General features: G+C 56.9%; 2 protein-coding genes across 4 annotated transcripts in view; one reads left to right on the top strand and one right to left on the bottom strand.

Annotated features, from left to right (window-relative positions):
• Window positions 1-16,334, top strand: part of PPL (periplakin) — a 48,555-nt gene extending 32,221 nt beyond the window's left edge. For both annotated transcript variants that reach the window (XM_043914235.1, XM_043914234.1), the window contains 16 exons: window positions 646-807; window positions 903-1,010; window positions 2,181-2,276; window positions 3,534-3,656; window positions 3,754-3,900; window positions 4,482-4,633; window positions 5,579-5,676; window positions 5,836-5,993; window positions 6,869-7,047; window positions 7,136-7,274; window positions 8,023-8,216; window positions 9,490-9,640; window positions 10,346-10,429; window positions 11,158-11,274; window positions 11,751-11,843; window positions 12,841-16,334. In XM_043914235.1, coding sequence (XP_043770170.1) covers window positions 646-807; window positions 903-1,010; window positions 2,181-2,276; window positions 3,534-3,656; window positions 3,754-3,900; window positions 4,482-4,633; window positions 5,579-5,676; window positions 5,836-5,993; window positions 6,869-7,047; window positions 7,136-7,274; window positions 8,023-8,216; window positions 9,490-9,640; window positions 10,346-10,429; window positions 11,158-11,274; window positions 11,751-11,843; window positions 12,841-15,513 — 4,674 coding nt within the window. In that variant the 3' untranslated portion in view covers window positions 15,514-16,334. The remainder of the gene's footprint in view (window positions 1-645; window positions 808-902; window positions 1,011-2,180; window positions 2,277-3,533; window positions 3,657-3,753; window positions 3,901-4,481; window positions 4,634-5,578; window positions 5,677-5,835; window positions 5,994-6,868; window positions 7,048-7,135; window positions 7,275-8,022; window positions 8,217-9,489; window positions 9,641-10,345; window positions 10,430-11,157; window positions 11,275-11,750; window positions 11,844-12,840) is intronic.
• A 155-nt stretch (window positions 16,335-16,489) lies between these two features.
• The window catches only part of UBN1 (ubinuclein 1), a 32,688-nt gene continuing 21,787 nt past the window's right edge, over window positions 16,490-27,390 (bottom strand). For both annotated transcript variants that reach the window (XM_043914236.1, XM_043914237.1), the window contains exons 13-18: window positions 24,243-24,293; window positions 24,105-24,147; window positions 21,780-23,003; window positions 20,519-20,762; window positions 20,179-20,268; window positions 16,490-18,488 (exon numbers count right to left, since the gene is read on the bottom strand). In XM_043914236.1, the coding sequence (XP_043770171.1) occupies window positions 18,439-18,488; window positions 20,179-20,268; window positions 20,519-20,762; window positions 21,780-23,003; window positions 24,105-24,147; window positions 24,243-24,293 (1,702 nt within the window). In that variant the 3' untranslated portion in view covers window positions 16,490-18,438. The remainder of the gene's footprint in view (window positions 18,489-20,178; window positions 20,269-20,518; window positions 20,763-21,779; window positions 23,004-24,104; window positions 24,148-24,242; window positions 24,294-27,390) is intronic.

Here is a 27,390-nt window from a genome sequence, read left to right as displayed (position 1 = left end):
ATGTTGGAAAAGTCCTTTGCACAGTCCCGGGACGTGGTGGGCTCCCCGCTACATGTTCACTACTGTTCTCATTTGCTGCCCTGTGGCAGTTTGCACCATGACATGTTCAAGCCAAAAGTGGAAGCATAGCTGCTGACGTTTATGGAGCACCAACTGTGTGCCAGGCTTGGTGGCCTATGAGATCAGTGCTGTTATTCCCATTTTGCAAATGAGTAAACTGAGGCTCCACAAACGTGTCTATTCTGTGAGGGTTTTGTCTGTTTTGCTCACTGCTATATCGCAGGGCCTGGAGCCATGCCCAGCACTTGCATACATGCCAAGTCACTTCAGTCGTGTCTGACTCTTTATGACCCCATGGACTGTAGCCCACCAGGCTCCTCTGTCCATGGGATTCTCCAGGCAGGAATGCTGGAGTGGGTTGCCATCCCCTCCTCCAGGGGATCTTCCTGACCCAGGGATAGAACCCGAGTCTCTTATGTCTCCTGCATTAGCCCAGCACTTAGTAGATGCACAATAAATGTTTGCTGAATGAAGGAAGGGGTTTGAGAGGGTTAGATGACTTATCCGAGGGAGTCCAGCGGGGAAAGAGGCGTGGTGGGAGTCCCTTGCCGGCGAGGCCGCAGCCCTGTCCTTGCCCGCCCGCAGGCGGCGTCGCAGGCGCGGCAGCGGCACCTGAGCTCACTGCAGGACTACATGCAGCGCTGCACCAACGAGCTCTACTGGCTGGACCAGCAGGCCCGGGGCCGCATACAGTACGACTGGAGCGACCGCAACCTCAGCTACCCCAGCCGCCGGCGCCAGTACGAGGTGGGCGCTGGGCTCTGGGGCTGCGGGCTGCGGGCCCCGAAGGAGCGCGGGGCTGCCCGGCACGGCACTGAGCCCCTCCGCTGCCTTCACTGCAGAATTTCATCCACCGGAACCTGGAGGCCAAAGAGGAGAGAATTAACAAGCTGCACAGCGAGGGTGACCAGCTGCTTGCCGCCGAGCACCCCGGGAGGAACTCCATTGAGGTGCGTGAGCCCCGGGGAGGGACGCTTGCTTCAGGCTGGCCTCCAGGTGACCTCTGCTCTGGGCTGCCTGCACTCAGGCAGGCCCCAGGGTCCGGTGTCCAGTGTCTGTCTGTCTCTCCACTTTGCCATCTCCCTTTCCTCTGACCCTGCCTCCTTCTTGATAGTCCCTAGACTTCTGAAGCCCATGTGCTGCCTGCATTACTTTCCTATTGTTGCTGTAAGAAATGACCGCCAACTTGGAGGCTTTAAACAATGGAAAGTTATTCTCTCATAGTTCTAGAGGCCAGAAATTCAGAGTCGAGGTGTAGGCAGGCTTGTTTCCTCTGAGGGCTCTAGGGGAGAATCCTTCCTTGTCTCTCCCCTTGAGTCTGGTGACTGCTGGCAATCCTTGGCTTTCCTGGTTTTGGAGCAGTATCACCTCCTAAATCCGCCTCTGTGTCTTCACATGGCCTTCTTACCTGTGTGTCCTCTCCTCTTCTTGTAAGGACACCCTAAATCCAGGATTTCATCTTGATATTCTTAACCAATTATATCCGCAAAAATCCTATTTCAGATAAAGCCACATTTTGAGTGCTGGTAGACATGAATTTGGGGAGTACCTTGTAAGATTTTTTATTTATTTATTTTTTTTGTTTTTCTTTTTTTTTAATTTTTTAAAGCACCACTTTTCCTGGGCAGACATAGCCCCTACTTGTCCCTTGTACAGTGCACAACCTGTGCACCCGAACATGGCAGCCCTGCTTGACCCCTCAGTACATTCTCCTCTCTCCTCCTCCCACTCCTGGGCAGGAACTGGCTGGGAGTCACACCCATGCAGAGCCCAGATGCCCCTCTCCTCTACCCTTTTCTGGTCTGGAATCCTGCCATCCCTCCCTTGGTGTCCCAGATCCCAGATACCTGCAGGGGTGTGTGCTAAGTCGCTTCGGTCATGTCTGACTCTTTGCTGCCCTATGGACTGTAGCCCGCCAGGCTCCTCTGTCTGTGGGATTCTCCAGGCAAGAATACTGGAGTGGATTTCCTTGTTCTCAAGGGGATCTTCCCGACCCAGGGATCAAACCTGCGTCTCCTCCATCTGCTACAATGGCAGGCGGGTTCTTTATCGCTAGCGCCACCTGGGAAGCCCTGTCCCAGATACCTGGCCAGCAGCAATGTGCCCCTCTCTCCTGGCAGGCTCACATGGAGGCCGTCCACGCAGATTGGAAGGAATACCTGAACCTGCTCATCTGCGAGGAGAGCCACCTGAAGTACATGGAAGACTACCACCAGGTGCCTGCCAGCCGGGGCCCCGCGGCGGGGAGCCCCGCTGCCCACTTGGCTCTCTTGTGGGCTCAGCACCGCTTCCTCCAGGAGCCTTTCAAGCTGCCTTCCCACGCCTCCCAATGTCTGTGGTTCTCATGGTGGACATGCACGTGCCCCAAGATTGCCGGGCCCTTGTCTGCCTTCCCTGGGGGCTGGGACTGGAGAGTCTTAACTCACCAAGATAGCACAGGCGCAGGAATAGGTGGGTAGGTTCTCATTTTGGTATACATTATACGAAATTTGCCATTTTAGGCATTTTTAAACGTACAACCCAGTGCAGTGATTATATTCAGTGTTGTGCATCCATTGCCACTGTCTTTCCAAAACCTGTTCACCACCCCAAGTAGAACTTCTGTACCTAATAAGCAGCCATCCCCCATTCCAACCCCTGATAACCAGCCCCCTACTTCCTGTCTCTTTGGATTTGCCTATTTTAGACATTTCATAGAGGTGGACTCACATGATCTGTGGCCTTTTGTGTTTGGCTCTTTCACTGAACATAATGTTTTCAAGGTTCATCGTGAACCGGAACTTCATTCCTTTTCACGACTGAATAATATTCCATCGATTCCATTGTATGCGTAGACCGCACTGTGTTTATCCATTCAAAATGTTGATGGAGACTGCATTATTTCCACTGGAATGTGTTTTTAATAAGACAGCTGCACATGATTATTACGAGCAGGTGGTTTGGGGACATTTGAACTCAGATGACACTAACATAACTAACTGTTACATTGTCTCAATCCTGCCAGGCTGTGGGCTTCCCAGGGATCCCAAAATCATGTTCACAGCTGCAGCCCAGGGGACCTCTGTCAATGAATGATTCCAGAGCTGATAGGCTGAAAAACGGGCAAGAGAGTGTCCCAGAACCAAGTGGGGAGGCTTGTCTTCCGTGTACTGAGACTTGGAATAAGTCAGGGTGTTCCCAGCACAAAGACAGGAGTGGCATAGAGGAGAACCCTAGGCTTACTGGTGTGCGGACACGAAAGCAGTATGTCGTAGAGGTGGCGTTGCAGGGACTGTGAGAAGGGACCCGGTTTCTTCCTGTGAAGCCCCCCAGGAAGGTGGGCTGGGAGGGTTGGGGGTGTCCCCAAGCCTGTGGATTCAGGGTGAGTGGGAGGCCCAGCCCCACCTGAGAGTGGGTTTCAAGTCACAGCCAGGATGAGCCCCAGGCATCTTGGCGGACTCCCGTCCGTGATGGGGCCCTCTGGTCTCCCCTAGTTCCACAAAGACATGAAGGATGCCCAGGAGCTGCTCCGCAAGGTGGACTCGGATCTGAACCAGAAATACAGCCCCGACTTCAAGGACCGATACCAGATTGAGCTGCTGCTGCGGGAGCTGGACGTGAGTGACGCCCGCCGAGTAGGCCCTTCCCCGGCTCCCTGCCTGCTGCCTGCGGAGGGCTGCGTGGCCTCACCCGGGCACTCCCCTCTGCACCCAGGACCAGGAGAAGGCCCTGGACAAGTACGAGCAGGTGGTGCGGGGGCTGCAGAAGCGAGGGCAGCAGGTGGTGCCCCTCAAGTTCCGCCGGGAGACGCCCCTCAAGCCCATCCCCGTGGAGGCGCTCTGTGACTTCGAGTGTGACCAGGTGAGCCCCTTCCCAGGTGTTCCAGGTGCCCCAGGCACCTTTCAGGTCACTGAAAGGCCTAAGGGGTGACAGGGCTGGAGGCAGGACCTCAGACGTTTTCAGGAGCCTGTGTTCATCTCCGTCACTGGGGTCACTCTCTGCCAGCCCCGCCCCCGCATGGTCCCACCTGCTGCCCTGGCCGCCTGTCCCACCAGCTTAGCAGCGCCAGTCATCCCAGCAGACGTCTCAGGGAAGGTTCTCATTGGCCCACTCTTGAGTCATGTGTGCAGCCGGAACCAATCACTGTGGCTGCAAGTGCCGTTCTCTCATTGGCCAAACCTGAGTCACATGTTCACCCTGAGCAGTCAGGGAATGAAGGGAAGAGACCACTGGGGCCGGAACTGCACGGGGCGGTCCACAGAGGGAAGTCCAGGTGGGTGTTAGGCTGGCAGAGCCTCTCATCTTTATGATGAAACATCATGAGGAGGGTCTGAGAGACGGGCTGAGACTCCCCAGGTGCCAGAGTTAGGCAGTGACTGGGTTCCCGGCCGCCAGCTGGCACAGGCCTGTCCGTGTGTCCTGACCGACCTGTCCCCCACCAGGGCCTGATCTCTCGGGGCTACAGCTACACCCTGCAGAAGAACAACGGGGAGAGCTGGGACCTCACGGACAGCGCGGGGAACGAGCTGACGGCCCCAGCCGTCTGCTTCATGATCCCGCCCACCGACCCCGAGGCCCTGGCTCTGGCCGACAGGTACGGGGTGAAGGAGGGGCCGGTGTGGGGTGTGGCCGCAGCCCCCCTGAGCTCCCAGGCCCCATTCACAGCCCTGGGCACCACAGCTGAGCCTGAGGGTGCCACTAACGTCCCACACATGTACCCCCTTTGGAGGCTCAGGTGGGACAGCGGCAGATCCCATTGGCCTGGCCAACTTGTGTGTGAGCGTCCGGCTCTGGGCACGTTGCAGGGAGGGGCCTCTCTGCAGGTGCCTGTGGGCCTTGGCATGCGTAATTCCCTCCACCTGCACATCAGCCCACCACTCTGTTGACTCAAGACCTCTTGGCTTGAAGACCCCAGTCTGGGGGCCACCTCTTCTGTGAAGCTGTCCTTGATTGCCCCCTCCAATCTGGCTCCAGGAAAAAAGGCTGCCGCCTCTTGGCTCCCAAGCACCTTCTCCCACCTCTTGTGCTGCTCTCATGAGGGTGCTCTGTGTCTATGTGTCCATCCCGCTGGGCAGAGGTTCCTTGAGATTTAGTATATTTTCAGGGTCTTGTTCCATTCCTGGTGCAAAGCAGGCACCCAAGAACTCTCTGTTGAATGAGTGACTCAGGAACTCCTTCACTTATTCATTCAGCAGATATGTACTGAGCATCTGCTGGGCACTGCTCCCCCAGAGGTAGCATCGTGGTGGGGACAAGTGATGACCAGACAAGACCATTGTAGGTAGTAAGACTTGCTACGAAGAAAAGAGAGACAGAGGAAGGAAGGCGGGGTGGAAGGGGCCCACTGAACACGGGAGCAGAGAGACACCGGCGTTTCAGCAGATCCTCTGTGTGTGTGTGTGTGTTGACTTTTTAAAGCATTTGAGGAGCTGCCCGACTCCTCAGGTCTGCCTGTCAAGCCAGGACCCAGGGTCCCACTTCTGTGGGTGGTGGGGGCGTGGACCGCCTCGGGGTCCCCAGCCCGTTTTTGCTATCACAGCCTGGGCAGCCAGTACCAGAGCCTGCGGCAGAAGGCAGCCGGGAGCAGAAAGGCGCTCCAGCAGCGGCATGAGGTGCTGAAGGCGGAGAGCTCTGGAGGTGGGTGCCCGAGGCTCTGGGGGCACGGGGAGGGGGACTGATCCAGGGTCTGTGCAGCAGACTGAACAGCAGGGTGGGGGGGTGGGGGGACACGCTGAGCTGACCCCTAAACACCCCCAGGGCCCCCACGGCCCCCTGACTCTGACCTCCCTCCGGCAGATGCCTCGGACCTGCAGGGCCGCCAGCTGCTGGCCAGCTTGGACAAGGTGGCCAGCGACCTGGACCGGCAGGAGAAGGCCATCACGGCCATCCTGCGGCCGCCGCTGGAGCAGGGCCGGGCTGTGCAGGACAGCGCCGAGCGGGCCAAGGACCTCAAGGTACCGGGGCTGGGGGCAGGGGCTGGCCCCCTGGGCTCCCCGGGGGCCCTGCCCACGGTCTCATGCCCGTGGGGGCGCTGGGTGCTCCACGGGGACCGCTTGCCACGTGTAACAGGAAGCCGTGAGTCGCAGGGAGAGGGACTGTTCTAGGCTGAGAACCGAAGAGGTGCCAGAGGCCTGGTGCCCCCCACACATATCTCCAGGAGAAAGGGCTCTTGATAGAGCTGATGGCAGGACCGTGGCCCGAGCAGGTCAGCACCCAGCTAAGAGAGAGGCATGACGCCCGGCGGCCCAGGGGCCCTGGGCCGACAGAGCCGGCCCCCTTGTCCTGACTGGAGACCTCAGTTTCTTCAATAAGATGGGCTGGCTGCCCGCTCAGGGGGCCTCGGGAGGCTGGAGCACAGGAACACGGGGCACGGCTCACCTCCCTTCACACACACAGTTTCTGGGGTCATCGGCCCCCTCCGTCGTGGGTGCAACCTTTCCAGGTCAACAGAGGAGGCATGGGACTCAGAGCAGTGCTGTGGCCCTTGACGGGGCTCGTGCCAGGGCTGGGAGGGCGTGGGGGTGGGGGCGTGGCTGCAAACTCCTAAGCCGCATGGAGTCGTACCCATCTCATCAGAGTTCCCCCCAAAGATGAGTAGCACCATCCCCTTGGAGCAGTGGGAACAGGAAGTGCTGGGTGTTAACCTGTTGGTTTTCATCAGTCCCGAATCCCCATCTGCTGCATCAGAACCCCCAGGGATGCTCATTACAGACCCTGACTCCTAGGCCGGCGCCCCAGACCCCCAGGCAGCCCCCACCCCGGGGAGGGGGCATCCCTGGGGGAGAGGGGCCGCCGGCTGTGGCCAACATGAGGCCTCCGGTCCCCACAGAACATCACCAACGAGCTGCTGCGGATCGAGCCCGAGAAGGTGCGCAGCACGGCCGAGGGCGAGGCGTTTGTGCGGGCCCTCCCGGACAGCGGCAGCACCGCCCTGCTGAGGACGCGGGTGGAGGACACCCAGCGCAGATACGAGCGCCTGGTGCAGCTGCTGGAAGCGGCCCAGGAGAAGTGGGTGCAGGCGGACAGCGGGGAGGCCAGGCAGGGTGGTCAGCGGCCGGGCCACCCCAACCCCCCAACTCCTGACTCGTGTCCTCAGGGTTGACATCGCCAACCGCCTGGAGAAGAGCCTGCAGCAGGGCCGGGAGATGCTGGCCACGTATGAGACGCAGCTGGCCCAGGAGGACACAGTGCCCGAGAGTGGCCAGGCCCTGGACAGCAGGAGGCAGGAGCTGGCGGTGAGTGTGCAGACTCTGGGCCCCGGGAGCCCCTCGCTGAGCTGGGTATGGGCTCTAAGGGCCCCCATTCACCCCCGCCTCTGGACAATCGAGGGGCCCAAGGCCCAGGACAGCAAGTCTCTCCAGGTTTGGAATCCCAGCCGCACAAGGGGTTTGTGCAGCCTGCGGAAATCAGGTGCTGGGATCTTAAAATCAGGTATCAGCATAACCACCCCCACTCCCTGTTTCTCTGCAGGAGCAGACCTGCCCACCTGGGCCCAGGGGCCCGCCGGGCAGGTCAGCTGAGCAGAGGCAGCTCTGCCCCTCGCCCGGCACCTGCTGTTTTCATGGTGCCACTGGGCCACTCTAAGCACCAGTCTGTGAGCCCGTGGGAGGCCCCTTATTCATGAACCACCTCACAGAACCCTCGCCTTGTGGGACTCCCTCACCCGGGAGTCCAGGAAGCAGGCTCGGAGGGCAGAGCCTCCGCCGGGGGCACTTCAGTCCCTTCGCAGTGTCACCGGCCCGTGCTGTGAGCCGCAGGGTCTTAGAAGCGAGGTTTTTCCCAGGTGTTGTTCATTGTCACGAGACGGAAACTGTAGAAGTGACCACAGGTTTGAGGACCAACTCAGAGGCAAAGCCCTGGTCCCTGACCGGGCCAGGCCCACCACCCCCTCAAAGTGGGCGGCCCCAAGCCCTCTGGGCAGCACTGCCCCGGGCCCTGGAGCCCTTGGCCACGGCTCCCGCCACCTGCCTCTCCACCCCGCAGGCCATGGCCTCCGAGCTGCAGGCCCGGAAGGCCCTCCTCGGCGAGGTGCAGCGGAACCTGCAGGCTGCCAAGCAGTGCTCGGGCTCGCTGGCCAGCCGCTTCCAGGAGCACTGCCCGGACCTGGAGCGCCAGGAGGCTGAGGTGCAGAAGCTGTGCCACCGCTTCGACGGCCTCTGCCAGCAGGCGGAGCTCAGGTCGGGGGCCGCGGGGATGGGGAGGGTGGTCTCGGCGGCCTCGGCTTAGCTAGTCTGCCTGAGGCACCCAAGTGGGATTTCTACGGGCAGCACTGAAGGCTGTTTTTCAAATAATTGTCGCTTTTTGGAAAAAAGCAATACACATACGAAATTTAAAAACCCAAACGGACCAAACCGCTCCCCCCCAAGATCAGTCCTGCTACCAGTTTCTTGTGCGTCCTTCCAAAGGCACTCTGTGCGAGCCGGGGTCGGTAGGAAATGTGGGAACACCCAGCGTGTCCTACTATTTCCCCATCGTGTATTTTCCTGGCCTGAACAATCAGGAAGTGCTCCCTCCTCCTCTTCTGTTTTCTGGAAGAGGGTCTGTGAAGACTGGGCATTACTCCCTTAAATGCGTGGTAGAATTCACCATGGAAGCCATCTGAGCCTGCAGTGTTTTGTAAGAAGGTTTTTAACTACAAATGCAACCTCTTTTATTAGAAATTTTGGACGATCTGGGTCATCTGATGCTTGAGCGGCTTCACAAGTTTGTGCCTTTCACATTGTACACCTTGTCAAGCTGTTGAGTTTTTGGCATGAAACGGTTCATAATATTCTCTTATCCTTGAATGTCTGTGAGATCTGAGGGAATGTCCTCGCTTTCATTCCTGACATCGTATCTTCTTTTGTTGTATTTGTTTTCTCCCCCCCTATGATTCTGTCTGGGGTTGATCACTGACTGTTTCAATGAACCAGCTTTGGTTGCAGTGGTCTTTCTCCTGTTTTCCTGTTTCCTGATTCACTGACTTCTGCTCATTATTTCCCACGGTAGCTGCTTACATCAGGTTCAGTTGGCTCTTCTTTTTCTTAACTTAGAAGCTTAGATTGTTGATCTGAGAGCCTGCTTGGTTTTTTTTTTTCCCTAATCTAAGCATTGAAGTACCTCTCGCTAAGTACCGCTTTTGCTTTGTCCCACAAATGATATTTTTTATTTTCAGTGAGTTCCTAAGATTTCCACACCTCCCTTGTGATTTCTCCTTGGATCTGGGAGTTATTTAGGTCCTGGGATTCAGTGGGCATGCCCTCGGGCCCGCACACTCGGGGCTGCCTGCCTTTAACAGAGGCCGTGCAGTATTCCCACCCGATGTTCCGTGATTTACCTAACTGCTCCCCTTCCTGGCAAACGTCGCGCTGACTCCCAGTTCAGTTCCCTTTAGTAACCTCTAGAAAGGGACAGCAGGCGGCTCTCAGTGCGACCCGAGCGCTCAAAGGCCTGGCTGGCTTTGCCCCGCAGGGCCCAGAGCCTGCAGAGCGCCCGGGCCGAGCACGACGCCTTCTGCAGCGGCCGCGACCGCCTGCTTCAGTTCCTGTCCCACATCCCCAGCTACGAGCCCCAGGAGACAGACGGCCTCGGCCAGGTGGAGACCAAGCTGAACAACCAGAAGGTGAGCGGGCTGTGGGTCAGCAAGCCCCTTTGTGGATGGGCGCCTGGTCGCGGTCCTGGACCAGCGGGCTCCCAGCACCCGCGTCTCAGAGCTCGAGGACAGGGCCCACCTCACTGCTCCCTCCCCGGTTCCCTGCGTGGGGCCTGGCCTGCAGTGGACCCCCGCGCAGGTCTGCTAAATAAGCGGATCACTGCAGGGACACCGGGGAGCCCTCATGGGGGGAAACCCATTTCCACAGCCCAGCGCCCCAGCTCCCCAGAAGACAGCAGGGCCCTGGGGTGAAGGACGAGGAATGGAAAAGCCAACAGCCTGGGCTCAAATCCTGCTCCCACCCTTGGAGCTATGCACCCACAGGCCAGGCACTGCACCGCACTGGAAGTGAGGATGGTGCTCACCTCAAAGGATGTGGGGAGAGTCAGGGAGATAATCTCAGAAAGACACGTGCTTAGCCTTAGCACCGTGCCTGACACCTCCATGCACTCAGTAAACACTGCCTTCCTGGCAAGGTCCGTGACCTCCTTGGCCCTTCTTCACAGGCCCTTAGAACCGCCTTTTGGAACCAACAGATGTAAACAAGGAAGCTCCTCATTATACTCTGTGCTACAGAAGAATTCCAGACTCTAAGGAATTCAGCTACTCTATCTAGGTTTAGGATTTTTTTTTTTTCTTCAAGTTTTTATTTTTGAAGTCTCTGTTGTTGTGCAGAACCTGCTAGATGAAATAGCAAGAAGGGAAGAGGAAGTGCAGAAAGTCCACACGCACTCCCAGCAGTACCAGCAGGCTGTCAAGGTGAGATGCGACAACCCCGGCCCGGATGGTGGGCAGCAGGGCCTCTCCCCCACCATCCCTCCCCGCTCTGGGCTGGGCCATGGGGGTGTCCTCAGGCATGGCTGGTGGCCATGCAAACCAGCACCACCCTTTGGGAAACAAGATGGCACCAGGCATCAAATATCAGAAGGGTTTTCTACTGTTTAAAGCAGTAACTGGGGGAATTTATCATAACGGAAAAGATATGAAAAAAACGATAATGTGGGATTAACAAAATCACTATAAAATAAAAAATTATTTACAGTAGCCAAAGAGACAAAATAGAAGTAACCTAAACGTCCAACATAAGCAGAGGAACAGCTAGGAAATTATCATCCAGCCACTTGACGGATGTTTAAGTCACCAAACTGAGCATACAGGAGGACTAGGACAGGGCGGCCTGGAAAAAAGCTTACGGTGTAGAGTGAAATGAAGACAGCAGGATGCCACATTCTCCAGGCCAGGGGCGGCCTGGAGGAAGGGAGTGCGCTTTGGGGACGAAGGGGTTTGCGGCCCCGTTTTCTCTTGTCTTGCATGTCGTCCAGGGATGTGGTTGTGTGCCATTGATGGAGTGACAGTTCTCCAAACCTCCTGATGGTCAGAGCAGGGTACGGCTGAGCGGAAGACCTCCGCAGTCAGCCGGAAGGGGCACGGGAACACTTTGGTCTCATCTGCTCTGGTCTGCCCTTTGCCACGTCTCTCTCACCCAGGACTACGAGTTGGAAGCAGAAAAACTCAGGTCCCTCCTCGACTTGGAGAATGGAAGGAACAGCCACGTGAGCAAGCGGGCCAGGCTGCAGTCCCCTGCCGCCAAAGTGAGGGAAGAGGTGAGCTCCGCAGGCCCGGCCTCCTGGGGCTCCCTTCCTCCAGGGAACATGGCACGCAGGCCTCAGAGGGGCACGCGCAGTGGTAAATGGGGCTGGGGGCCCTCCTGGGGGCCAACAGGCTCAGTGGGAGAAGACGATGAACTTATTCTGGGCCGGTGACAGTGACGTGCCTGGAAAGACAGCCTGCTAGGCGTCATGGCTGGGGCGGTTCCCCGTGCTCCCCGCCGAGTGGGTCCGCACACACGGGGGGCTGACATTACCTGTACACGAGTGCCTTAAGGCTCACAGACAGACCTGCTCAAAGTCCCGGGGGGTTCAGGTTTCTGACTCTAAATCCAGTTTTCTCTCTCACAGCTGAGACTAGCAGAACTCCAGGTAGGAAGTGGCAACTCTCCTTGGCATCTCTCCCCAGATGCCAGGTTTTTTTCGAACACCTTGCTCAGCTTGCTGATTCCTGTCTGTCTGCTCTCCTGTAGGAAGCGGCTCTTGCTGCCAAGTTCACAGAAGTTAATGCCATCAACAGACAGAGGCTGCAGAACCTGGAGTTTGCACTGATCCTCCTGAGACAGGTAATGGGTCTCAGGAAGGCATCCTACTGAAAACTGTCCCAACAGCTAAGATGCTAGGCTCGCTCTGCCTCAGAGAAACAGAGGTGGCCAGGGGGTGTGGCCCCTTGCCAACAGGGCAGGGCAGCGCCAGTGCCATGCCCACGTCCCCCCACGCCCCCGTGGGCATGAGTCCAGCCTAAGTGGCCTGTCCCGCAAACATTTGCTGAGTACCCAGTAAAAGGTAACTTACTTCTAAAACTCGAAAATGTTGACAACAACATTGAGAGACACTGGAAGTGACTCAGTGTTCATCAGCAGCGCCTGGCTGACTGGGCCACTGTCCACACAAGGGAAAACGATCAAACTGTCGTACGATGAGGTGGTCTTCTCTGGCCGCTGTGGAGTCTCTCATAAGCGCCATCAACAGGGCGCATGCAGATGGGGGGCCACCATTCGTGTGGAAAAGATAAATACACGTCGCGCACAAAAATACATGTGTGACAAAGGTGACTGTGTCCTGTAGGATACGGGCTGCCCTGGGGGCTCAGATGGTAAAGAATCTGCCCGCAATGCGGGAGACCTGGGTTCGATCCCTGGGTTGGGAAGATCCCCTGGAGGAGGACATGGCAACCCACTCCAGTATTCTTGCCTGGAGAATCCCCGTGGACAGAGGAGCCTGGCGGGCTGCAGTCCACGGGGTCGCAAAGAGTCGGACACGACTGAGTGACTAAGCGCAGCACAGCACATCCTATAGGAACAGGACCGGAAGAGACGGGTGGCCGTCACGTCGTACTCTTCTGTGGCTTTAAGATATTTTCCCAGATGCGTTTAAGCTAGTGGTTTTACCAATTTCAAAAGGAAGCCCAGGGCTCTAGTGGCCCCGACACTGAGCACGGGGTGGGGGGGGTGGTGTCCCTTGGGGACCGCAAGACAAGCAGTGTGACCCTTGGCGGGTGGCAAGACGGGGACCAGCTGCATGGAGTCCAGCGCTAACCCTGCGTGGTCTCCCCCTTCCCAGCAGCCGGAGGCAGGTGCGAGCCAGGAGGCCCTGCCCGGGAGCAAGCCGGGCCCCGGAGCGGAGGAGACGTGGAAGATTCAGAAGGAGCTAGATGAGGAGACGGAGCGGCGGCAGCAGCTGGAGCATGAGGTCCGGAGCGCCCAGGAGGAGATCCGGGCCCTGCGGAGCCAGAGTCCGCAGGAGGCGGTGGTGACCAAGGAGGTGCTCAGGAAGGTGCCAGACCCGGCGCTGGAGGAGAGCTTCCAGCAGGCGCAGCAGACCCTGGCCGAGGAGCAGCACAAGAACCGGCTGCTGCAGGGGGAGGTGGAGGCGCTGCGGCTGCGGCTGCGCGCCCTGGAGGAGGAGGCCCGGGCCGGGGGCCAGGAGTATGTGGTCAAGGAGGTGCTGCGCATCGAGCCGGACCGGGCCCAGGCCGACGAGGTCCTGAGGCTGCGGGGGGAGCTGGAGGCGCTGCGGCGGCAGAAGGGCGCCCGCGAGGCAGAGGCGCTCCTCCTGCAGCAGCGCGTGGCCGCCCTGGCCGAGGAGAAGCAGCGGGCGCGGGAGATGGTCACGGAGAAGGAGGTGGTCAAGGTGCACAATGACCCCCAGCTGGAGGCCGAGTTCCGGCAGCTGCAGGAGGACCAGCGGCGGGAGCAGGGGCTCCGGGAGAAGCAGGAGGAGGAGCTGGGCTTCCTGCAGGACAAGCTCAAAAGGCTGGAGAAGGAGCGGGCCATGGCCGAGGGCAAGATCACTGTCAAGGAGGTGCTCAAGGTGGAGAAGGACGCAGCGGCCGAGCGGGAGGTGGGCGCCCTCCAGCGCCGGTACGAGGATGAGGCCGCCAGGGCCCGCGCCAGCCAGAGGGAGAAGACAGAGTTGCTCCGGAAGATCTGGGCCCTGGAGGAGGAGAACGCCAAGGTGGTTGTGCAGGAGAAGGTGCGCGAGATTGTCCGGCCTGACCCCAAGGCTGAAAGCGAGGTGGCCAACCTCCGCCTGGAGCTGGTGGAGCAGGAGCGCAAGTACCGGGGCGCCGAGGAGCAGCTCAAGAGCTACCAGAGCGAGCTGGAGGCGCTTCGGAGGCGGGGCCCCCAGGTGGAGGTCAAGGAGGTGACCAAGGAGGTCATCAAGTACACGACGGACCCGGAGACGGAGAAAGAGCTCCATAGGCTCAGGGAGGAGATCGTGGACAAGACCCGCCTCATCGAGAGGTGTGACCTGGAGATCTACCAGCTGAAGCAGGAGATCCAGTCCCTCAAAGAGGCCAAGCCCCAGGTGCAGACCAAGGAGGTGGTCCAGGAGATCTTGCAGTTCCAGGAAGACCCCCAGACCAAAGAGGAAGTGGCGGCCCTGAGGGCCCGGCTGGCCGAGGAACACAAGAAGCAGGTGGACCTGGAGCGGGAGCGGGCGTCCCAGGAGGAGAAGATCCGGGAGAAGGAGGAGGAGCTGGCCCGGGGGAAGGAGGTGGTGGTGCAGCAGGAGGTGGTCAGGTACGAGGAGGAGCCGGGCCTCCGGGCCGAGGTGAGCGCCTTCACCGAGAGCATCGACGCGGAGCTGCGGCAGATCGACAGCCTCCGCGGTGAGCTGCGGCGGCTGCAGCGCCGGCGGGCGGAGCTGGAGCGCCAGCTGGGGGAGCTGGAGCGCGAGCGGCAGGCGCGGCACGCGGCCGAGCTGGAGGTGCGGCGCCTCAGGCAGCGGCTGGCGCAGCTGGAGGCGCAGGAGGGCGAGGCCCGCGAGAAGGTGACCCTCACGCAGAAGGTGGTGCTGCAGCAGGACCCCCAGCAGGCCCGGGAGCACGCCCTGCTGGCCCGGCAGCTGGAGGAAGAGCGGCTCCGCCGGCAGGGCCTGGAGCACGAGCTGGAGGCCCTGAAGCAGCAGCTGGAGCGCCTGGAGAAGATGGAGGTCAAGGAGAAGGTGGTCTTCTCGGAGAGCGTCCAGGTGGACAAAGGCGACACCGAGCAGGAGATCCAGAGGCTCAGGGGCAGTCTGGAGGCCGAGAGCCGCGGCAAGAGGGAGCTGGATGCCGAGGTGAGCCGGCTGGAGGCCAAGCTGTCGGAGCTGGAGTTCTGCAACTCCAAGTCATCCAAAGAGCTGGACTTCCTGAGGGAGGAGAACCACAAGCTGCAGCTGGAGCGGCAGAGCCTGCAGCTCGAGGCCCGCAGGCTGCAGTCGGAGATCGAGATGGCCGCGGCCGAGGCGCAGGGCCTAAGAAGCCTGCCCGCGACGGCTGGGGCCGACCCCGGGGCGCAGCTCGACTCGCGCCTGCGGTCCCTGGAGCGGGAGCTGGACGACCTCAGGAGGCTCTCCAGGGACAAAGACCAGGAGATCGAGGAGCTGCAGCGGCGCCTGGGCTCCGTGGCCGTCAAGCGGGAGCAGAGGGAGAACCACTTGCGGCGCTCCATCGTGGTCATCGACCCTGACTCGGGCCGCGAGCTGTCCCCCGAGGAGGCCCACCGCGCCGGCCTCATCGACTGGAACATGTTTGTGAAGCTCAGGAGCCAGGAGTGCGACTGGGAGGAGATCTCCGTCAAGGGCCCCGGTGGCGAGTCCTCCGTGATCCACGACAGGAAGTCTGGCAAGAAGTTCTCCATCGAAGAGGCCCTGCAGAGCGGGCGGCTAACCCCCGCACAGTATGACCGCTACGTCAACAAGAGCATGTCCATCCAGGAGCTGGCCGTCCTGGTGTCGGGGCAGAAGTAGGGAAGACTCCGCCAGCTCGCTCCTGCCCGGGACCCTCCCCCGGGTCTTCTCTCCCCGGCCCCCGCACAGCTCCCAGTCCATGCAGAGCCCCGTGTGCCGCCACCCCAGCTGCTGGGCACAACCACAGGCGGGACTGGCCCCACTGAGCCATCCCTCAGCCTGGAGAGTGACCCGCTTGTCCCCGATCGTTCACGCCTGCAGTGCCCGTCTCCCCCCGCCACTTCTCCTACACTCCTCTATCAAGAGACTCCCCCTGAGACACCTGGAAGCAACTGACATCTACCACTAAAGCACAAGACAGGCAGCAGCCCCGTGGGCCAGCCTGCTCCGCACAGCACTGGCCTCCACACCGCAGCCGGAAACTCAGGGCAGGGAGGTCTCCATTTGGCAAAGCCCCAGCCCCCGGGGCCACCACCAGCATTCACAGCCCTCCAGATTCCAGCTCAGCTGACTCGCCATCGAGGCCTCCTGTGGAAACCGATCTGGGCGCTACACCAAAGGAGGCGCAAAGAAACTAGAACAGCGTCTGGCCCTGGTGCTCAGGTGAAGCTTAACTGTCGAGCCAGACTGTCCCAAGAGAACGCACCATCGGAGAACGTGTCGTGGTTCTGTAACTGAAGTACTTTCCTAGTGGACTATCTCTGTCGGCCTTGGATTCGGTGCCTGGTCCTGCTTATTCTTTCACTGCCACCTAAGACTCCATAGTTGATTTTTTACCAAATGAAATTTGGGTTCTCTGTATCTCATATATTATGTAAGAAAATGGGAAGAGGGAACTGTATTTATAGCGTGAAAATAAACACCTGGTGGCTTGATTCTAATTTCATGGAAAGTGTTTCTTCCTCTCTTTCGAGTGGGGCTGATTCCCCAGGGCCTGCTTGGCTTTCAGCCAGAATGAATGTTCCCCAACTACCAGCTCCTAAGGGAGAGAGAATTACTTGCAAATATGGTAAAAAGAAATGCGTAAGAAACGATGTTCTGGAAACCTTGAAACAATTTATTGTGTTGCTTTATACAAGATTAACAATTTCCACACCACCCCCAACACCAACATAGTCGCTGCACAAAAGCCACAGCCCTTTCACACCCAAGAATTGCCAGCAAGGGGAGCCCGCAGCGTGGTGGCCGGGATGCCTCCGCCTGCAGCCCTCCTTGCTGTGGCTCAAGTCACTCACTCTTCCGTTACCACAAATAAAGCATCAACAAGGAAAAGAAACCTCATCAACTCCCCATCAAAGAAACGTTTCCCTGAGGCAAGAGGCATCGCTAGATTCCTAAGGAGGAGGGCATCCTGCTCCGGCCGCAAGCTGGGTGGTGCCGGGAGGTGGGGCACGGCGGGAAGGGGCACCGCTCAGCGCTCTCGGACGGACGGCCTCTGCGCCGCTCTGAGCTCAGCAATACCAATCTCTTCTTTGGCTCTTTTGCTACTACCTAAGACTAGTCTGTAAACTGGATACCCAAGTTGCAAAAAATAGATATAATAAAGGGACAAGGACTCCACTTGGCCCCGTGTGACACACGTGTTGGTTTTTCTGTTAAAAAAAAGTCAGAGCAGAGGCCTGGCCAGCTGGCTGGCTGCGGTCTTGCTCCCCGGGGAGCCGCGCAGCCTCTGAAAAATCACGAGACACCAAGCATCATATCCTGGGAGTCAGGACCCAAAAGAACTGCCCGTATCTCCACGTAGGCAGGCGCACATTCTGAGGAGGCTGTTTACTCTCAACATAAGGGAAATGACTTAGCTGGAGCAGTCAGTTCAGACTTCACAGGACAAGCAAGTGCCTGAAAATCCTTGAGAAGCAGCCACTGGCTGAGTGGGGCGCTGCCCCGTCCATCTCCCAGTGAAAGCAGAGCCTGCTGTCTGGAGAGCGCAGACCTCAAGGCCTGCTTCTGCACGGCAGACACTTCCCAAGGGCCTGTGCCCGCAGCCTAAGCATGGTTTTACAATAAACTGGAATGTCTACCTGTAGCCTGGAACTCCTCACATCCTCAGCCCTCAAAAAGAGGAAGAAGGAATTCGGGGCTCTGCAGCCTACCCGCATGAACTTGGGAGAAACAAACTGGAGCCCTGGCTGAGCTGGGACCTGGGAGGCGGGGGCCTGGGTGACCTTCCAGTCAGGATGGCCCAGGTTGTGATGTGCAGCCACAGAAAACTCAAAGAAGCTGGCTCTGTCTTAGATACAGACATGTCTTTAAAAGGTCTTCATCTGAGACCCACTCAGAGGGCCGAGTGGACGTGTCCAGTCCTGCTCCACCATAAAGGCACTGGAATTATGTCTTCCTAGGAACAACATGACGTGCGGAGAACAGTCCAATTCTATCCAATGCGTTTAATGGTAAGGATCAAAACTGAGCCAAAAATAAGTGTCTTTAAAAATCCTACCACAATTGTTGAATCTACAAAGGTCTTTTCTCTAAAAGAGCTTCATTGTCATGTTCAGTGGAGAGACTGGCCCCCACGATGAGCACACGTTGGGTGTTCTGAGTATTGTTCAGAGAACAAGGTACCTCTCCCAGCTGGGATGTGAGCCAGGAGGATGGACGGACACTCTGACCAACCAGGGAGCCCACTGTGGCCAGAAGGAGCCCCGACCAGTAGGGTGCGATGAGGTACTCTGGCCAAACACGAGGAGCTGGGCCACCTGCTCTGCCCCGCCACCAGAGCTCCCAGCACGAGCCGGCATGCTCCTTGGCCTAGCGCTGCCCCTCCAACGATTGTCTGCAACAGAGCTGCAAGGCGCCGAGCACCAGGCTGGCCGGGGCCCCGAGAAGCACAGGGCTGCTCCCTGAACTGAAGGCACATCACACGTGCCAAGAGATGCTCCACTTAGCACTCACGCCTTCTCCAGAAGGAAACCAATGGCAGAGCGTAATTATTATCCAACTTCTGAGACCTCCTTGTTCAGCTTCCAGCCTTTGCCCTGAAAATCACAATTTCCTCGGTACACTGGGCCCTTTCCCATGAAGCTGAGAAGCATCTGAAAGACAGTAAGCAAAAACAGAACACAAGACTCTCAGGAGCTCTGACTCCTTGAAGGCAGCAATAACCAAACCTCAAGGGGACCACTTCTGAAACAGCAAAAGCCCCTGAACACCGAGTGTTCTGGGGCTCAAAGGAGCCGGACACGCTGGCAGGTCATCTGCAGCACAGGCAGTGCGCCGGTGCTGGGAGGGCGGCCGCTGGCTGAGCGCCATCTGTGCCGCAAGTGCCGCTTCCGTTCCCAGCCACAGCTGCCATCCCGGGGCAGAGCCCGGCTCCTGGTGAGGCCTGTCAGATACAGCGAGCACCCCTCCACTGCAGACCTTGGTCTGGAAGGGCAAGCTCACAGGCACTCATGTTCTGAGCCCACACAGGGAAGAAAGCAAAGCAGACACGAGTCAGAGTTGAGACAGCAGAAGGCTTCTCACTGATGACCACTCAGTGTAATCCTACAACACGACGAGTGTCTAAAGAGAGACATTCAAGTGGTCTCTAATAGCCCAGATGCTTTTCAGGCAGCCTCTTAACTCCCAGAGGAAAAACAGGAAGGAAATGGTACAAGAAAACACTTTTCCCTTTTTTCCTGAAAATTTCACACATCAGTAGTCACGTTTCCAATAGCACTCCCATTAGTTTCTGTTTGAGAGTGTTACCAAAAGCAAACACAGGCAGTGCAGTCTTGCAAATGCTACCCGCTCTCGCCTGGATGGCTCGGAGACCACCAGTTTGTGGAACAAGTCCCTGCTTTCTCCACAGGAACAGGGAGTAACTGCTGACACAGGCTTAGCCCCAGTTTCTTTCTCTGAAAAAAGCATGTTTCTGTCTGAGGGACTTGCCGTCCACCGTTGCACGCAGATGGCCTCTGGCATCCACTATTAAGCATCAGCCTCAGGACACTCATCAGTGCAGCCCCCAGGCCGTGTCTGCAGCAGGTGTGGAGCAGCGGGAAGAGCAGCCGGCCCTGCACTATGTGCACCCGAGAGCCAAGGTCCCGGGATGGGGCCAGGCGGCCTGCCCACTGGGCATGTGCTGGCTCGGGGCGCCTGTGCCCTCTCCTATGCTGTGAACCAGGGCTCGCAGGCTGGCCCCTTCTGCAGCCACTGCTGTTTGCAGGGCAGACGCCAGGGAAGGAGGACACTGCCTAGTCCTGTCGTGCTCCCAAGCCCCCGCATCACCCCCGGACTGAAGCGCACGCTGCTCCTCTCCTGGACACGCTCCGTGAGGGGTCAGGGTCCCTCCTGAAGCCCTGCCACTGCCACCTGCCACTGCCACCCGACTCCCCCTTTCACTCACACTGAGGTCGAGTCCTGTTAGCTGGTCCCACCTGAAAGGGGTGGCAGTGTGACCCCAAAGGCCTGCAGTGCCCCGGCCTGCCCCAGGAGTCAGCACCGTCACCCTTCCAGTCTCGGTCACACTGAAGAGGAAACACGGAGCTGAGAGCGAGGAGGTCCTAAGCCGAGCACTCAGGCCACCGCGCCCACCTCTGCGATCACACAGGGCAAGGCCGGTGTCAGTGAGGGGGCGACAGCATCCCTCGCGCCAAGCACCACAGAGACGCCCGAGCCTCCAAGGACAAACTGAGACAACACAGTGACAACGGGGGGAGACACTGTCCTTGGCAGCAGAGAAGGCATCTGATGGGGGGAGCGGCCGCAGTGCTCGCGGCACTGGGACCACCTGGAAATTACCTGGCAGGCTCTGCGGGAGGTGGGCAGACACGGCAGTGTGCGGGAGAGGCGCTGCACGCGGCGGGCTGGAGTGCACGCCGGCCAGGAGACCTGAGAGGAGACGAGAGGGGGAGGGGACAAAACGCACTGACGGGGAGCAGCCTGGGGCCCCAGGGCCGCAGACGGCCGACTGCCCTGGTCCCGGGTGCACAGCCTGGGCTGGGGGTCGGCACACTGCCGGGGAGGCTGCCCACGGTCACACACCAGACACACGGGCACCCAGCACGTGAGAGCGGAGCCCGTTGGTCACGGAGGCCCGGGCCCCCCCGTGCTCCGGCACGACGGAGGAGGGGGCACTTACTGTGGCCGAGGCCGTGGTGGAATGTCCCAGGGGCAGGGCCGGTGACGATGGCATCCTTGGAGACCCCCGCTTTAGCAGAGGAGTCAGCACTGAAGGAGATCACGTGGAGGGGAAGCTGGGAGATAATCCCCAAGGGGCTCGAGTTCAAGGCCCCAGGGAGTTTGGGACTGCCAGCCTTGTAGGATGAAGACAGCAGGTTCAAGGGTGAGGAGCCAGTCAACAGCACAGCCCCACTCGCTCCTTTCTGGGGAAGAAGCAGAGAGGGGTCAGAGGTCCAGCCCACTCACAAAGCGAAGCTGGCACTGCACCGGGGGTGGGTTGCAGAGGGGTACGTGCACGCCAGCTGCCCCTCAGCGGCAGCCCCGAGGGAGGAGGACCATTGTGAGAACCGGCAGAGAAGGGCTCCCCGAGCAGCGCTCACTTAGGTACTAACTATGCCTCCTTTGTGCAAGAAAGGAAGGAGAGAGCATCATACATGGACAGCCACCAATACAGGGATAGAGCAACATGTGTATACTTACCTCCATCACACACACACACGCACACAAGCACACACAGAGGCATTTCCCTTTAGTTTTTACAAAGAAACAGAAAAAACCTAGAAACTAAGGAACGCAGTTAAAAGGGCTGGAGGAGGAAGGCAGAGGCGAGTGAAGCTTTGCTAAACACACCTTTCTATAGGTTTGCTCTTTGCAACCACACTCTCTTATATATGGGAAAAAAGAAGAAAAAATAAGCTCTCATTCCCCAACCTTCATCCAAACCTCCTGTAATGAACCACGCGAGGCGAGCCTCAACAGCCAGGGGCTGGGTCACGGCGCCTTTGTCTCACGTGCAGAGTCTCCTCAAACCCAACAGAACCACCCTGAGAAGTACCAGTCTTCCTGGTCACGACATCCCTATAACTGACCACCTGAGGGCAGGACTAGTTTCGCATGCTCGCTTGGAGAGATGACGGGCAGGAGGCTGTGCAGGGCGAGTTTCCTGACACCCTCTGGCCATCCGGATCCACAACCTCCAGACGCAGAGCTGCCCAGTCCTGCCCTGCTCGTCCTCCCCAGGAGACTTTTCAGGCTTTCCTGGGAGTCTGGCCACCAGAAAAGTAAAGGCCTGAAAACAGGAAGCCCGGTCCTCCTTCCAACTGGCGGGCTGGCTGTTCCTACCTGACCGTGAGCATCAGCTCTCACTCTCAGACCAGGGCGAGGCCAGCGGCCCTGCCCACAAGGCCCACAAGGGCGGCGGGCCGCAGCAGGACACTCACTGGCAGGGAGGTAGACGATGTCACGCTGCTCACCGCGCTGGGCTTCAGGGAGGAGGTCAGTAACTTGGCCACGCCCTGGGTTCCCCCACTAGAATCTCCATTGGGACCACCAGGAGGGGCCACCAGGGTCAACTTCTGGGGTACAGGCGGCTTTTTCACTGCAGGGCCAGGGATGGGTCGGCCGGCAGACTGTCCTGTGGAGGGAGGCTGAGCCGCGGGGAGCAGGTTCCCAGAAGCAGGGCTCTGAACCGGTGTTCCTCCAGACGAGGGGCTGCCAGACGACACCCCATGTTTGGAGGCAGAGCCCAGGAAGGGACTGGTCTTGTAGGTGGGCCCTGAAGAGCTGGCTGAGTGTGGTTTTGCTGGATGGCTCACGGCAGCAGAGCATGAAGCTGGGGTCTTATGAGAGCTGCTGCTGGAGGCTGGTGTGCCCCCTGAGGAGGCTGGCGTGGAAGCATGGAAGCTCTGGCTTTTGGTTGCTGTCTTGACAAGCTGCAGGAGGGACCGGTGACACTGAGGGGAGCCCGGCTTCGGGCCCTGAAGCTTATTGATGAATGGAGCCGGAGGGGTGAAGCTCTTCTGCGGCTGTGAGCCGGCATGAAAGACCTTGACCTGGGGGCTGGGCATGGTGGTGCCTGCCGGGGGAGCGTGAGACGTCCGCGGCAAGCCGTGGTGCTTGGCTTTCAGCTGCTGCCCTTCCGGCGGGCCCTTGCCGAGAGCTGCCTGACAGGACAGCTCTTTGTAGCCGGAACTCTCTGCTTTTTTCTCCTGAGAGGACTGCCCCAGGGCCAGAGCCTGTTCAGCCAGGAAATTGAGGGGTGACTGCAGAGAGCTAGAGGGTGGAGGGGCTGAAGAAGGGCTGGGCTTTGGAAAGTTCCTTTTTTCTTCTGGACACAGAACACCCGCGACCTTCTCTGCAGGCACTTTCACGGGTGCGGGCAGTGGGAACTCTGAGCTCCCACTAGCCCTGCTGTTCAAAACAGCCAGTTCCTTGGACATTGCCTCCAACGAGGAGGCGGAATTATGGACCAAGTCTCCATCCAACGAGTCCTCCAGGTTGATAGGAGCAGGATGAGCGAGGCTGCCAGATGCCTGGGATGAGAGCTCCCGGCTTGCGGCCCCCATGCCCAGGCCTCCTCCCAGGTGCTCTGAAGGCAAAGCCAGGGGGCTGCCCATCTGGCCTGATGAGATGGACACCTTCTTATCTGGCTTAGCAGATGACTCCTAAAGGCAAGCAGAAAGGCTCGTGTTTACAAATGTCCAAAGATGCCAACCCTGGCCCTGCTGAAGGAACTCAAGTGTGAGAAAACCAGACAGACAGCGGGCCTTCCAGTGTGATCGCGAAGCCAGGGCGGAAAGGCACAGGAGGCAGGCCTGCATGGACTCGGAAAGGCTGCGACCCCACCACCCTCTGCCACCCTCTGGCCATGGCTGGGCGGGGCTGGGCTGACCCAGGCATGCTGCCACTGCAACACACACAAGGAAACTGCGTTCTGTTTCTGAAAAACTGTACGAATTGAACAACAAGATGTGCTCCCTTCTGGCTCTCACCCCACCTTAGCTCCCAGCCGCAATCAGGATGAAAGGCGACTGCTTTCGCTTTCTCTCCCTCCTGGTTTCTCCAGCACCTAACTCCCCTCTGGGCTCAGAGTCTGTCCTGTCACTCCCGCCTCCCCAGCACCTGGTGCAGTGAGTCTTCGGGACATCAGAGGATATCAAAAGACACTTGGGAATAACTGATCTGCATGCTGCTTCCCTCGGGCTGCTTAGGGACAGTTAGGGGTGCTACAGAGCCTCAGGAATTGGCAAAAATTTTGGTGAAGCAGCAATTTTACTACATCAAGAGAGCTCTGCAACATCAAAGTCATTTCACAGTCTCCAGTCTCTAGCCATTGCACTCCCCTCCGTGTCTGTCAGTCAGCTGGACACAGACTCCTGCCTGCCTGATGCCAATCCAGGCTCACCTGCACTTGGCTCGGGGGCGCTCTTCCGTACGACGCAAGGACAATTCACCCATGACACTTCCCATTTTCGAGGGCTCAATGATTCTCAGAGGGCTACCAGGAAGACCTCATTTAACTCTACAACAACCCCAGGAACTGGCCAGGTAGGTGCTGCTTCCTAGACCTGGGGCTGGAGGGCACTAGTGGACCAGGTCAGGTCTCTGTCCTGCAGACCCCAGGCCCCTCCTGTGGGCCAGGCTGCCTCCTGGTACAACCTCATCCCGAACAGCTGTCCCCAGACCAGCAAAGCTCCATGAGCTGCCAGGAGCATGGCTGCAGAGAGCTAAGAGCAGGTGGCACACGACCAGGCAGGCTGACTCACCTTCACCTTCATTTTGGAAGAGGCCATTACTTTCTTCTTGGCCCTGTGCAAAGGAGTGAACACAGGAAAGGTTGAGAGGAGCTCCCCAGAGATAAAAATGCCAGCAGTCCTGACAAGTGAGAACACTGAGACACTCACAGAACTGACGTCAGGTGCCCATGGCCTCGTCTGCTCTCCTTAAACAGAGTCCTGCAACAGAGAGACACGGGGAAGTCCTCATGAGCCCCTGAAAGCAGTCTGCTCCCCGAGCCTCCCCACCTCCCATTAATGCCAGGGGGCTGCTGAAGGCCTTACGTAGCTGCCTGACCACCCGAAAGCCACAGAGCTGGGATTCCCCCCAAAAGGCGATGACTCTGCCCCAGACCTCTCAGAGTGATTCCTCCCCTAACAGCAGGAGCACTCTCCTCACCATCTCTTCTCATCCCCCTTCAAAGGCACAACTTTTCCCAGAGAAGCTCAACAGAATTTTCTTTATGCCCTTTCCTACACACCGTTGGGAGTCCAATCTACAGTGAGAAGAGCAGTTCCACCTGAAGGGACTCTAAGAGAAGGCCTGCTCGACCAAGAACACTCCCGAGCTCCATGGGGAGGTCCTGGGAACATGCCGAGCAGGAAGCACCAGGTGTGGTCTCCCACCTGGACAACTACTACACGACACTGGCTGAACCCATCTGACGGAACTACTCTGTAACTTCAGAGGCTGTTCAAGCTTGCAGCTTCCAGGGGAGGACTCAGACGAGTAAACTGCGGTTCATCTTGGTGCTCAGCACAGGAGCAGCCGCCCACCCCCCACCCGGTGGCCCGCAGCTGCAGGCGTTCCCGGAGCAGCTTGCACACAGCTTGTGGGAACCAGCGTGGGAAAAAGGACCTTGTCTCCAAAGACCAGGGACCTGTGCTCTGATGGCCGATCGTTGCTTCTGATCACGGGGGTGGGAGGTACAGACACAGGGCGGCAGCCCATTGCTGCTGCTGAAGCAACTGCCAGGGGATCTAAAGGGCCAGGACCCCCTTTAACCTCTTATTTTTTTATCATTTTTCCCCCTTTTGGAAGTCAGATGTTAAAGACTAGAGCATTAAAAAAAAAAATATGTGGGAGAAATTAGAAAGTGACTGCGTGTGCCTAGGGAAAAGCTTGGAAAAGATGTAAGAATATCATGTTAGGTTCACACCTCAGGCTGATCCTTGACACAGAGACAGCCTATACTAAAAACAAAACACAAAACCAGCAAACTCCAGCCAAAGGGGAGAATCTGATTTTTGTAGTTATCACATTATTAGATTCAAACATCTGCTGTTCAACAAGAACAACAAAAACACAAGGTACATAAAGAAACAGGAAATATGGCCCGTTCAAAGGAAAAAACAAATCAATAGAAACTGTCTCTGAGAAAAGACCAAATGGCAGATACACCAGACAAAAACAACTGTCCTAAAGGTGGACAAAGAACTACAGGAAGATGTGGAGAAAGAAAATAATGTGAAAAAATATCAATAAAGAAATAAGAAACCTGAAAAGAAACCAAAAAGAAATTCTAGAACTGAAAAAGACAATAATGGAAATGAAAATTTCAGCAGAGAGATTCAAAGGCAGATTTGAGCAGGCAGAAAAAAAGCAAAGAACCTGAAACAGGACAATGAAGATGATGGAGACTGAGGAGCAGCAAGGAAAGACTGAAGAAAAGTAATCCGAGTCTGCGGGACCCATGGGACACCATCAAGCGCACACACACCCTCAGAGCATGCCCATCCCCGGAGGACAGAGAAAGAGGCCCAGAGAAGAGTGAAGAAACAAAGGCTGAAACTTTTCAAATGTGAAAGCAAGCAATGTAAGCGTAAATGTATGAATATAAATATCCAAGAAGTGCAAAGAACTCCACATGAGATGAAACTGAGAGACCCACACCAAAACACATGATAATCAAACTTTCAAGAGGCAGAGACAAAGACAGAATACTGAAAGCATCCAGAGACTACTGAATCATCACACATGAGGGATCCTCAACAAAATTATCCACAGATTTCTCATCAGAAACTTTGGAGGCCAGAAGGCAGTGGGCTGATACACTCAAAGTCTGAAGTAAGAACAGTGTCAACTAAGAACCCTATTATCTGACAAAACTGACCTTCAAGAGTGGGGTAGATGTAAATCAACTATACTTCAATCGAAGAGTAGAGGATATCCCCAGATAAGATAAAAGTTGAAGGTGTTCATGATCAAAAAACCTATCCTGTAAAAAATGCTCATGGGTCCTGAAGGTGAAATGAAAAAACAGCACTTCAAAGTTAAAGATCTCAGAAAGGTGAATATACAAAGACCACTACAGAAGACAGTGTCATTATAACAATGGTTTGTAATCATAAAGTATGATTTAAGAGACTAATACTAATTTAAAAGCTAGTAAATATTATTATGACTTTGGTTGGTAACTCTAAATCTTGTTTTCTGCATAATTTAAGAGGCATTTTAAAAACTATTAGTTTATGTTTTGGGGCACACAATGTATAAAAATGTACTTCTGTGACAGCAGCAGAGCTGTATGGGGGCAGAGTTTTTATATGTTAATCAACTTACAGAAGTATTAGTAACTACTTTAAAAAATAACAATTCAACACTCTAATCAAAAGACAGAGACTGGTAGAATAAGTAAAAAGCATGATCTGATCTAACTACATGCTGTCTGTTGCCGCTGCGGCGCTGTGCTCAATTATGTCCAACTTGGTGCGACCCCATGGACTGTAGCCCACCAGCTCCCCTGTACGTGGGATTTCCAGGCAAGCTACAAGAGCCAAAGACAAGAACAGATTGAAAACAAAAGGACTGAAAAAGGTACTCCACGCAAAAATCACCAAGAGAGCAGAGGCAGCTGTATTAACATCAGACAAAACAGACTTTCACTCGAGAAGGTTACAAAGATACAGAAAGCTATTATATGTTAATAAAAGGTTCAATACAGCAAGAAGATATAATGATTATAAACATTCATGCACCTGACAAACCTTTAAAATATATGAAGCAAAAACTGATGGAACTGAAGAGAGAAAGAAACAGTTTTACAATAAAAGCAGGAGATTTCAATACCTCCTCACAAAAATGCCTAGAATAATCAGATAGAGGATAAAGCAACAGAGGACTTTACACAATAAACCAATTAGATATAACAGAGAGACACAAAAACATTCTACCCAACAACAACAGAACACACTTTCTCAAGTGCACATGGGACATTTTCTAGGACAGATCATATGTTAGGCCACAAATGAACTCTAAGTAGATTTTAAAAGACAG

The sequence above is a fragment of the Cervus elaphus genome, chromosome 10, assembly GCF_910594005.1.
Source record: "Cervus elaphus chromosome 10, mCerEla1.1, whole genome shotgun sequence".
Classification (NCBI taxonomy): Eukaryota; Metazoa; Chordata; class Mammalia; order Artiodactyla; family Cervidae; genus Cervus; species Cervus elaphus.
This window is presented reverse-complemented; position numbering and strand designations above follow the sequence as displayed.